This window comes from Mustelus asterias, chromosome 22 (genome assembly GCF_964213995.1).
Source record: "Mustelus asterias chromosome 22, sMusAst1.hap1.1, whole genome shotgun sequence".
NCBI lineage: Eukaryota > Metazoa > Chordata > Chondrichthyes > Carcharhiniformes > Triakidae > Mustelus > Mustelus asterias.
In genome coordinates, this window is record NC_135822.1 from 41,959,667 (window position 1) to 41,972,535 (window position 12,869).

The window sequence follows — 12,869 nt, forward strand, 5'->3', positions numbered from 1 at the left end:
TATGTAAATCATAATCCACTCAGAAAGCTTCACTAGAGCAACAAAAAAGGTGATTAGTGCTACTTAGTAATGAGAATAAGGTTTTGCCGAGCTTCACTGTAAGGTAAACTTGTATCTAGATCAAAGTTTTCGATGTCCTCAGGACTTCACAGCCAATGAACTATTTTGGAACTACTGTTTTGACAATGTAAAAATGTATTGGGTTGAATCTAAAACTGTCACTCATTGTGTTAACACACCAAGGCAAATTTCACCCCCAGTTTGCACGCAACAAAGATTCACAAACAGCAGTGAGCTCAGTCAATAGTTAAGTATATTTTAGTGAGTTTGGCTAAGGGATGAATGTTGGCCAGGACACCAGGGAGAACGCACCTGTTCATCTTTAAAGTCAATCTGGATGGGCCAGGAAGGCTTCAGTTTAATATCTCTGACAAAAGACAGAACCTCTGACAAGTAGCCCTCCTTAAGGACTGTATTGTGGATCTATATTTTGGGCCCAATCCCTGCAGCTGACACTGAAGCGATGTTATTGCTTATTTTGAAATTGAAATCATTTCTATTCAAAATTTAATGGAAGTTTATTTGAATCAGGCAGCCCAAGATCAAGTGCAATGACTTTTTTGTCAAGTAAGAAGTCTCTGAACACCAGGTTAAAGTCCAACAGGTTTATTTGGAATCACGAGCTTTCGGAGCGCTGATCCTTCATCAGGTGAGTCATTTTTTTGTCAACTTGGGTCTTGTTTTTGGAATTGGAATTTGGAGCAAGGAGATGGACTAAGGGCTTGCCCTGTCCACTCTGCACACTGGCTTTGTAACTTTAAGAAAGGAATAATATTTAAAGAAAAGTATTCAGATCCAAGTTCTTTATTTTAATTTAACCATTTAATGTCCTGAAATGAACAGAAGGTCACAGTGTCTCAAGAAAAAACGATGGAGCTTTCTCTCCTCAGCTACACACTGGGGTTAAATAACTTTTGGTGATGGTTGAAAGCTGAAGGGTGTGGCCCAATACTTGTTACACACCCGGCCTGATATTTTCTCCCATTGACTTTCATCGGATGGTCTGTTGGTTTAGCAGCACTGCTGAAAATGACCCCCATTGTGTTTTAAATATACAACTGTGACTTAGCAAACAGATGGAAGGTCCACAATATACCAGGAGTGAAATTGGTCTTAGCGATAGCTCAAAACAAGCGAGAGTGAACTGATCAATATCATACACTTGGCCCGATTTATCAACAGAAAGATCATTGGACACAGTGCAAAGCTGGCATTTTGAGATGTCACCAAATAACCAACTTGACCCCTGTTAACTAATTTGTTCCCTGCACAGATGCTGCCTGGCCTGCCAAGTATCTCAATATCTGACCAAGGGTCACCTAGACTCGAAACATTCTCTCTACACAATGCTGTCCGACATGCTGAGATTTTCTGTTGTCTCAATATTCGCTGCTTTTGTTTGGATTTTTGGCATCCGCCGGATTGCTCTTTGCATTTATTTGTTCAATTAATCATCTTACGGCATATTGGTTGAGGAGATAAAACTACTTTGCCAACTTTTGTCATGAGTTCGGCGCACAGTTCAGGGTTGTGCCTCAAAGCTCTGGGACACGTGGGTATGAGTCGCACTGACTGTGAAGTAACAGCGATGGGAAAACAGGATAGTTTCACAACTTTGTACACTGTTGCTTGCAGATGGCAGAACAGACTATGATCAAAGAATGGTTAGCTTTAGACCACACTGATCAAAAGGCAAAAGGGTCATCTTATGTACTAGAGGAATTCTTCACCATTTTCCCATTTCCTGTATCAACTAACACCAGGATTAGTATTCTTGTAGTCCGTAAATCTGATTTGAACTTCTAGGGGTAGCAGAAAGTGGGTGATAGTGGATAAAAATCTATGGTAAAGAATGTTGTGTGGGGGTGTAACAGGCAGCTAATCTGTCAATGCTTGTTTTCAGTTCTAACTGCCTGAGGTGCAAAGCCTTTATTTCACAACATCCTAGCTGTATTCTTTTGATATGCTGTATGTGATAAATTGTGAGAAATGAATATTAATTAAATCATGCAAATTGTAGAATGTGTGATGTTTCTACTGACACTATTTTCTTTATTGTTAAAACACAGTCTGCGTTAATCTCTTCAAAAGTGATTAAAAAAGCGGTTGTACTAAACATTGTCATTCACTGTTTTTACACATGCAAATCTAGGTTAAATCAGAAACAACTTCTACCCATATAGAGTCAAAGAGTTGCATAACCACAAGTCAATAATCCAGGCAGGGGTCTCAGGCAACATCTTAAACTGAGGAACTATCATGTCACACTGTTGGCATAAACCATCAGATCGGTGAGGTGATGCCTCAGAACTTAAGTTAGATGGAAGGTGTTGGGATGTTGTTCTGGTGAGTGGAACACTTTGCACCCCAGACAACTCCACGCGAGTATCAAGAAATCACTGTTGAGTTATGGTATGATTTAGATAGTGTGAAGCTTTCTTCATAGTGGCACAGTGGTTAGCACTGCTGCCTCACAGCACCAGGGATCCGGGTATGATATTGGCCTCAAGTGACTGTGTGGAGTTTGCATGTTCTCTCTGTGTCTGTGTGGGTTTCCTCCGAGTGCTCCAATTTCCTCCCACACTCCTACGATGTATGGGTTAGGTGGATTGGCCATGTTAAACTTCATTTATTCATTTGTGGGACCTGGGCATTGCTGGCTGGCCAGCATTTATTGCCCATTCCCAGTTGCCCTTGTTCAGAGGGCAGTTGAGAGTCAACCACATTGCTGTGGCTCTGGAGTCACATGTAGTCCAGACCAGGTAAGGGCAGCAGATTTCCTTTCCTAAAGGACATTAGTGAACCAGCTGGGTTTTTCCAATAATCGACAATGGTTTTTCAGAAGATTCTTAATTCCAGATATATTTTATTGTATTCAGAATCCACCACCTGCCATGGCGGGATTCGAATCTGGGTCCCCAGAACATGAGCTGAGTTTCTGGATTAATAGACTGCCCCTTAATTTTTGGGGGGATTAGCAGGGTAAATAGGTGGAGTTATGGGGATAGGACCTAGTTGGGATTGTTGTCGGTGCAGGCTCGATGGGCTGAATAGCCTCCTTCTGCACTGTAGGGATTCTATGATTCTAAACATTGGCCAAACATTCAAGGTGTTCCTGATTGTTATTAGGGTATTGGACTTCTGTTGTGTGAAATGTAACATGGGTGACATCAACTCAGCAGTAATGAAACAGATAATGCTGGATAAAGTCAGCAGGTTTGGCAGCGTGTGTGGAGAGAGAAACAGAGTTAATAGTTTGAGTGAGTATGATGGGGTAAAGAAGGATTTTATGTTTGTCAGTGACTAGGGGTCAAAATATCAGGGTATTCAGTAAGAGAGCTAGGAGTGAGATGGTGAGAAACTTCATTACTCAGAGAGTTGTTGGGATTTGGAATGCGCTGCCTGGGAGAGAGGTGGAGGCAGATTCCATAGGACGTTTCAAAAGAGAGCTGGATACACATTTGAAAGTGATGAATTTAGAGGGTTACAGAGATAAGAGTGGAGAATGGGACTAGCTGGGTAGCTCTTTCGGGAGCTGGTGCAGACTTGATGGGCCGAATGGCCTCCTTTTGTGCTGTGAAATTCTATGACTCGATGATTCTACAGCGCTAACAAGAGGGAGAAATGTGATTGATTTTATACTATTTAAGAGGGTGGAGCAATAGAAGGTCAGTGATAGGTTGGAGTGCAGGACAGATCAAACCAGTTTGTTTTCTGTCTCCACTGAATGGGAATGACAGAAAATAGGCTGTTGATTCACTATTTCCCATTTTAACTTTCACACACAGTCAAAATCTAACCCAATATAACAATGCAATATCTCCGTTTTTGTTTGGATGGGGAAAGACGGCGGAATGGTGACAGTGTCATTGGAATAGTAAACCAGAGGCCCAGGTTCTAGGGACACTGGCTCAAATCTTACCATTGCAGCTCGTGGAATTTAAATTCTATGAATATAATTTGGAATTGAAAGCTAACCTCAGTAATAGTAACCATGAAACTTCCACCAACTGAAGTAAAAACCCATCTGGTTCACTAATGCCCTTTAGGGAAGGAAATCTGCCATCCTTACCCAGGAATCATAGACCATCATAGAATCCCTACAGTGCAGAAGAGGCCATTCAGCCCATTGAGTCTGCACCGACTCTCTGACAGAGTGTCTTACCCAGGCCCTCTGCCCCTCCCTATCTCCGTAACCCCCACATTTTACCATAGCTAATCCATCTTAACCACACATCTTGGGACAATTTAACTTGGCCAATTAACCTAGCCCGCACATCTTTGGACTGTGGGAGAAAACCAGAGCACCCGGAGGAAACCACGCAGACACAGGGAGAACGTGCAAACTCCGCACAGACAGTTGCCCAAGGCTGGAATTGAACCCGGACCCCTGGTGCTATGAGGCAGCAGCACTAACAACTGTGCCACCGTGCCGCCCTACATAGCAAGCCACTTCAAGGACAATTAGGAATGGACAACAAATGCCCACATCCCATGAAAGAATAAAGAAAAAAACTGTAATGATTGTGCAACTGAAATTGAATGAAACTGATCTTCTACAGATTCAAACAGTATTCAGTTATAGCACCAAGAGAGAAAATGCTGGAAAATCTCAGCAGGCCTGGCAGCATCTGTAAGGAGAGAAAAGAGCTGATGCTTTGAGTCCAAATGACCCTTTGTCAAAGCTAAAAGGCATCGAAAGATCATCAGCAGTGAACATACTTTTTAGCCTTTTAGCTTTGACAAAGGATCATCTGGACTTGAAACATCAGCTCTTTTCTCTCCTTACAGATGCTGCCAGGCCTGCTGAGATTTTCCAGCATTTTCTCTTTTGGTTTCAGATTCCAGCATCCGCAGTAATTTGCTTTTATTCAATTATAGCATCTGAGCTGATGTATTAAATTGGGACATGGTGGAGTTCCACGTGAAAATTTGGACACATTTATCCCTGCTGATAGCAATTACATGGCAATGGGTCCCGGCCTTGACTTAACCCCCTATGGAAAGGTTTTCCATTCTGTGGCCTCACTGGATGAGACTGATGATTTTTGGATCAATTAGTTTCAACTAGCGCCTGCTAATTTCAGTGAGATATGAATCGAGATTGTGTTTTGAGACAACTGTAGCTATCAGTGTGTTCACTGCTGATGCTGATGATCTTTATGCCTGGGGGAATCTGTGACTTATTACAGCAGATTTGTACAGTAACAATCTGCAGCCAGTTACCAACCATTTCTGCGTCCTGTATATATTAAGCAAAATTCAATTTGGCCTACAATTACATGCCTCAAACAGACAGTTTCACCATTTAGCACCGAGCAGTAATGAGTACAAGATATTGACTAAAACCATGAACCTGATAAGAGTTGTTAACGTAATAGTTCTTAGAAAGTAACAGTGATCACTAAACAACTATGCATGACCCTGCTGGTCAGAATAATTCAGCAATATTCCTGATATAGATTCAAAATCATGCATCAAAATTAAAAGGTCACTTAAACTTTAATTAATTCAATAACATTCCTGTAGGATCCAACCTTCCGATGCAGATATTATTTGAAGCCTCTCTTTAGGCATGATGAAGCGTATTAAAAAAAAACAAAATCCTGTTTCTCCTTCCCCAAACTCGGAAAGTAACAGGTCTGAAATTAAATGACTAGCACATGAACACTTAACACGTTTGTCTAAAATTTCAATCTTGATTATGTTTGTGAAGATACTATCCCAGTTAAAACCATAAGACATAGGAGCAGCATTAGGCCATTTGGCCCATCGAGTCTGCTCTGCCATTCAATCACAGAGGATATGATTCTCATCCCCATTTTCCTGCCTTCTCCCCGTAACCCTTGATCCCCTTATTGATCAAGAACCTATCTATCTCTGTCTTAAAGACACTCAATGACCTGGCCTCTACAGCCTTCTGTGGCAATGAGTTCCACAGATTCACCACTCTCTGGCTGAAGAAATTCCTCCTCATCTCAGTTTTAAAGGTGCGTTCCTTCACTCCGAGGTTGTGCCCTCGAATTTCAGTCTCTCCCACGAGTGGAAACATCCTCTCCACGTCCACTCTATCTAGGCCTCTCAGTATTCTGCAAGTTTCAATTAGAAACTTATAGCTCCTCTTGTAGCTTCTGCTAAATTCATAGAGTGAAAGATTTCTGATGAAAGTGCAAAATGATAGGCTGCTCATATCTCCGAGTGTAATCTCAAAATTGACAACATGTAGGGACTTGAAACTGATAAGGGCGCTTCAATTCCTGTAGCTCTGTGGGCCTGCCTTAGACAGAATCTTCTGTATTCTGCTTCAATTACTGAGGTGTAGATGGCTCAGTAAAGCAATGGACGCCAAATACAATGGCAGTGAAGTTTCCTGTCAGGAGAGTCTGGAGAGGAGTCCACTAGAGGCAAAGCACCACCCCGTAACCAACAGATGGCAAACCATGTGGCATTCAAGAGTTTAGTGCAATACTAGAAGGGATGAATCATCGGTATGGCTTCTTGTGTTAGGAGGCTTTCAGTTCATTGAGCAATTGGATTTGTTAATTCAATTAGATCACAATTGGTCTGTATCTCAATTCCATTCACCTCTCTTGCTCCCTATCCCTTCATACCCTCATTAACACTTTGGTGTCAATTCAGTCAGCATCCACAAACTTCTGGGGACACAGTTCCCAATCTTCAGATCTACAGGAACAGTAGAAAATAAATTAAGTCTATTTATTTGTCACAAGTAGGCTTGCATTAACACTACAATGAAGTAACTGTGAAAATATTCCTAATAGAAGAAACAATACCATTATTATTAGGATTAGGGATGGACAATAAATGCTCGCCTTCAAAACAATGTTCCATAAGACGATAAGATGCAGGAACAGATAGGTAATTCAGCCCATCAAGTCTGCTCCGTCATTCAATAAGATCATGACTGATCTGATGTGATAATCCTCAACTCCACTTTCCCGCCTTATCCCCCTAAGGCTTGGTTCCTTTACTGATTAAAAATCTGTCTATCTCAGCCTTGAACATACTTGAACAGCCTCTACAGCCCTCTGTGGGAAAGAATTCCACAGATTCACTCCCCTCTGAGAGAAGAAATTCCTCCTCATCTGTATTAAATGACCCCTTATTCTGAGATTATGCCCTTTGGTGCTGGACTCTCCCATAAGAGGAAACAACCTCTCAGCATCTGCCCTGTTAAAGCCCCCTAAGAATCCGATATGTCTCAATAAGGTCATCTCTCGTTCTTCTAAACTCCAGTGGGTATACACCCAACCCACTCAACCTCCCCTCATGAGAAAATCTCTCCATATCCAGGATCAAACTAATGAACCTTCTCTGGACTGCCCCCAATGCCAGCATATCTTTCCATAGATAAGGGAACCAAAACTGTTAACATATTCTAGATGTTCACATCTCGTGAACAAATAAGTAAAAAATAAAAATAACAACTCTACAATAGGTCCACACAGCCTGGAACTCCACCACAGGCTCACAGCATTGTGAACTCCACCATAGGCCCATAGCCTCAAACTCCACCACAGGCCTACAGCCTCGAACTCCACCACAGGCCTACAGCCTCGAACTCCACCACAGGCCTACAGTATTGGGGACTCCACCATAGGTCCACAAAGCCTGGAACTCCACTACAGGCCCACAGAGCCTGGAACTCCACCACAGGCCCACAGAGCCTGGAACTCCACCACAGGCCCACAGAGCCTGGAACTCCACCACAGGCCCACAGAGCCTGGAACTCCACCACAGGCCCACAGAGCCTGGAACTCCACCACAGGCCTACAGAGCCTGGAACCCCACCACAGACCCACAGCATTGGGAACTCCACCATAGGCTGTAGAACCTGGAACTCCAGCATGGATGTTCTGAGTGTGAAACATCTGAAAATACCAGCAGATGGTGATAGGAAGGTCTACGGGAGCAAACACTCCTGACTAATGTCAGTCAGGTAATGCAGAGATTCTGTATATGAAAACACTGAGAAAAATGAGGCCTGGAGTAATTGTTAAGTTCTTATCATTTTTCAATTTACTCACTTGGCAAAATGAAATAAAAGAGAAGATCGATGAAAAAGAGCAGCGAGGCACAAAAATAATAATCACCAATTAGTTCCTGACCTAATAACATACTGACTATCACAGTATATAGTGAAGCCAAGATGTTAATGGACAGTTCCATTTCTTTAGCCAAGTATTACTACCAAGTTGCATACTGTTTATATAATGTATGTATTAGCTTCGAGCATTATACCTCATATTCTACAAATGCATTAACTTTGTGGCTGTACCTGATGAGCTGTTAAATAATGCCGGGCTCTAATATAACAGTATAAGGAATACAATCGGAATAAACACAGGGATTAGAAATGCAATGACACCTGTCTCTATTGGTGGTATAAAAAGTATCAATGGTTTTCACATTTTACTAATGCTACTTTATAATAGTAAATATTAAAATTTCCATTCAAACTGTTTTAGGGTGGTATTTATAAAGAACTTGATACAAACACTGCAACTTACAGTATGAGCAGCCTCAGAGTACAGCTTACCGTCAGCGGCCCTGAACTGGAAGCTTCACTCCACAATTGGTGATTCCAATTGATTTAAAGGACCATGATTTAGCATTTAACTCTGATGGCATTTGAGGAGTCAAAAACACATAAATTACAAATCTACAATCCCTTTCTCTCAGAAGCCGATATTAACTCTGTTTTTCGCAGGAACACAGTCTGGATAAACGCATGTCTGATTCAAATGGGGAGACACTGCATCAAATAACCGTCCCTCCCCAGTACGCAGATACTGCACATCATGCTTAGGTTTAGCATTCTGAAAGTGAGATTTCCTTTCGACTCAGAATGCCAATGTTTATCTTTGCAAAATTGGATTCAAAGAATCAAAGTATATAGAATGATACTTTGCCGAGATGTCTCTCTGACGTGCTTGTCACTGAATGTACAAGGGACATCTGTTGACAGGACATCAGCGCTGCGTCGGTCCGTACTGCATTCGCACACAATTGACATCAACTTGTTGGCTTGGACTTGGGATCAGATTTAATCTTGGTAAGATCAGGACAATTACTCTATTGGAGACTGCCGGCCTCCACATAGCTCGGTTCAGCATTTGCACCAGTTACACTCAGAAATTCGACAATAGTTGGCAGCAAGGTCCAGACGTCATTTGGAATAACAACCGGGACATTTGCTCTGGCCGATTGATTTGGTAGGTGCTGCAATTCGACCCACAGAATGAACTCTCTCATCATTAATATCATCAGAAACAGGAGCAGGAGTAAGGCAATGCGGCCCATTGAACCTGCTCCACCATTCAACTGATTGTATCCTCAACTCAGCCCAACAGTGACAACTTCATGTCTTCTAACTTTAGAAGTTGAGAAGAGTGCAACTATTTGTCTTACCAAGGTGGTAAATAGAGAGGGGAAGGTATACACTGTGGCAATTGAATATGATTTACTGGTAAATACACAGCCTGATATATTTCCTATATGCCTTGGTTTCAGCAGACGGAAGGTGCCAAACCATTCCCAAGTCAGAAGTGCAATCTTTGAAGCCCAGGCAAAAGAACAATCAGTAAAGTGTCTGCGCCCTCCAAATATCAGTTCAGCTAAGAATAAATGATTAAATATTTTGTTTTGTAAATTTTGTACATTTATAAACTGTTCATAGAGCTCTCAATGTCATAGAGATTCTGATCTAAATCCTTCTGGGTGACTGTGTTGAACTCTGCTTTCAACGATTGGGTATTAGTGCGGCAGAGACTCAATCCTGTGGCTCCTGGAAGTCTTGACTCTGCCACTCTACCATTCTCTTCTCTAAAGAGGACCATATCTTCCAATTCCCTTACTGAAGTCCGTGTACGACACTGGATGAGGTACTCGCACCATCTCTGCAAGTCCTGTATGCTGCGTTCTTGTCTTTGCAGTTACTCAGTGTCAGTTTGGGGAACCAAGGAGTTAAATATATTGAGCATCAACACATTCTGAGCACAGTTCAGCCTTCTAGAGAAACTGGCCTACCTGAAGATTATCCACTATAAAACGGTAGGTAAAGATCGTAAGATTTTCCAAGGAGTTCTGTCAGGAGAGAAGCAGTACCCATCTCTTTGCATTTGTAAATCTTTTGTGGTTCATATTAAAGGCAAAATTGTAAAAGTCTGATGTTCAGCCATTTTGATTTCTGTAATGCCTTATTGCACGCCAGCCTCTAGATAATGTAAGTTCTGTCAGAGCTTCTCGCTGGCTATACGTGGATACCTGGGCCATTTGAACATATTAGCTGTTCCCTCATGATCTGGATGCTGCTGAGGATTTTCTTCTGATGTCCCATCAAGGTTATTCCGAGCCTTCGGATGTCCCTGTGATTGAACGGCAAACACAGTAAGAAGTTTAACAACACCAGGTTAAAGCTCAACAGGTTTATTTGGTAGCAAAAGCCACACAAGCTTTCGGAGCCCCAAGCCCCTTCTTCAGGTGAGTGGGAATTCTGTTCACAAACAGGGCATCTAAAGACACAAACTCAATTTACAAAGGCAGGAAGGGAAAAGACAAGGAAGAGTTTATACCCATGACAATGAGGCCAGAGGTCACAGTTCTACGCAGGTTAATTCATTTGCCCCTGTTTGATATTCTTTCTTTATGCTAAATGGGAATTGGGCGAAAACCAGAACAAAAAATAGGCGGGCATTGTTTCAGTACTGACGTTCATTCTATTGAATGTAACAGATCTGAATGCTAATTGATCTGTGTAGGAAACATTTTCTAAACTGCTCAGTATCAGACTGATGCCTACCCGATTTTTTTTATTCGTTCATGGGATGTGGGCATCGCTAGCTGCGCCAGTAGTTGTTTCCTATTCCTAACTGCTCTGAGTTGCTCGCTCGGCCATTTCAGAAGGCATTTAAGAGTCAACCACATTGCTGTAACTCTGGAGTCACACATGTAGGCTAGACCGGGTAAGGACAGCAGATTTCCTTCCCTATTGACATTAGTGAACCAGATGGGGTTTTTTTTTAAACAACAATCGACAATGGTTTCATGGTCACCATTCGACTTTTAACTCCAGATTTTTATTCAATTCAAATTTCACTGTTTCATCATCAAATCTGGGTCCCCAGAGCATTACCCTGGTTCTTCTGGGTTACTAGTCCAGTGACAAAGAGTTAAACCATTGCCTCCCCTCTGCAGAAAGAAAGCTGAGTTTAAACCATGCAGCAAAGGTTCCCACTCAGAGGAGGGGTGAAGCTGAAGGAGGGATCCACAGATGTTCAGTCATTCAATGAGGGACAGCACTGCTGCCTCACAGCGCCAGGGACCTGGGTTCAATTCCAACTCTGGATGACTCTGTGGAGTCTGCACGTTCTCCCCGTGTCTGCGTGGGTTCCCTCCAGGTACTCCAGTTTCCCCCCACCGTCCAAAGATGTGCAAGTTAGGATGATTGGCCATGCTAAATGCGCGGGGTTACGTGGATAGAGTGTGGAGAGGGGAGGGCCTGAGTGGGATGTTGTTTCAGAGTCAGTGCTTCAGGGATTCTATCAGGTCAGGGGGTGGGAAAACATTTCTGAGTGATGGATTTCAGTAATTGTAACACAGTGTGAGAGAAAGTTCAGCCGTAGGCACCTGCACACTGGATTTATCAACCAAACTTGATCGCTGATGCGGCAAACGAGGTAGTAACAAGCAAGAGAACACATTGAGACACCCACTGATGATCAGGGAGGGCAGAAAGCTGGGGGAAGTCCTCTCAGTTTCCCTGTTTGCATCATTTGGGGAATTCAAGAGGGAGAAAACATTGGAAAATATCTTAAAATGAAGAGGGATTCTCAAAAACAACGACAAAAAGCTTGAGTATTCAAAAGTGTGATAGTCAGAGCCTAAGATTTAAGTCAAGTATTCAAAGTTCTGCCTTTCCAAAACAAGCACAAATCTATTTTTGATATGTGAGTATCACGTGATGTTTGAATTGTAGATCACCAGTCTGATTCCTCGCTAAATGAGGAGGCCTTGAGCTGAAGCTCTACATAGGGGCAGCGAATAAATAGATCATAGAGTGCAACTTCTTATACCATTTCGAATGGGCTTACCCAATGCTTTTTTCTATTCATTCGTGGGACATGGGTGTCGCTGGCTGGCCAACATTTATCGCCCATCCCGAGTTGCCCTTGGAGGACAGCTGAGAGTCAACCACATTGCTGTGGCTCTGGAGTCACATATAGGCCAGACCAGGTAAGGATGGCAGATTTCCTTCCCTAAAGGACATTAGTGAACCAGATGTTTTTTTTCCGACAATCGACAATGGTTTCATGGTCATCAGTAGATTCTTAATTTCAGATATTTTTATCCCTGCTGTGGTGGGATTTGAACCCAGGTCCCCAGAACATCAGTTGAGTTTCTGGATTAATCGTCCAGCGGTAATTCAACTAGGCCATCGCCTCCCCTTAACAACTATGCTAATTTTAAGAGGACATTGGACATTTGATGAATAAACCAGACCAGGGATATTGATGGGAAATGTCATTCTTTGACTGGTCTACATGTTCCACCATTTGCAAAACCCTATGAAGGGTTGCAGTGAACCTGTCAGAGTCTTGCAAACAGGTAGCGTACCCCTCCCTCCTAGCTTCCTCCTCTCCATCCAAGGAGTAACGGTTGGCACAGTAGTTAACATTGCTGCCTCACAGTGCCAGGGACCCGGGTTCAATTCCCAGCTTGGGTCACTGTCTGTGTGGAGTTTGCATGTTCTCTCCGTGGGTTTCCTCCGGGTGCTCCGGTTTCCTCCC

The 12,869-nt window shown here is 42.7% G+C and overlaps 1 protein-coding gene across 1 annotated transcript in view; it reads right to left on the minus strand.

Annotated features, from left to right (window-relative positions):
• Positions 1-10,333: 10,333 nt before the first annotated feature.
• The window catches only part of LOC144509693 (ephrin type-A receptor 8-like), a 147,992-nt gene continuing 145,456 nt past the window's right edge, over positions 10,334-12,869 (minus strand). Inside the window, exon 12 of the mRNA XM_078238476.1 lies at positions 10,334-10,448. Within this exon, the coding sequence (XP_078094602.1) occupies positions 10,334-10,448 (115 nt within the window). The remainder of the gene's footprint in view (positions 10,449-12,869) is intronic.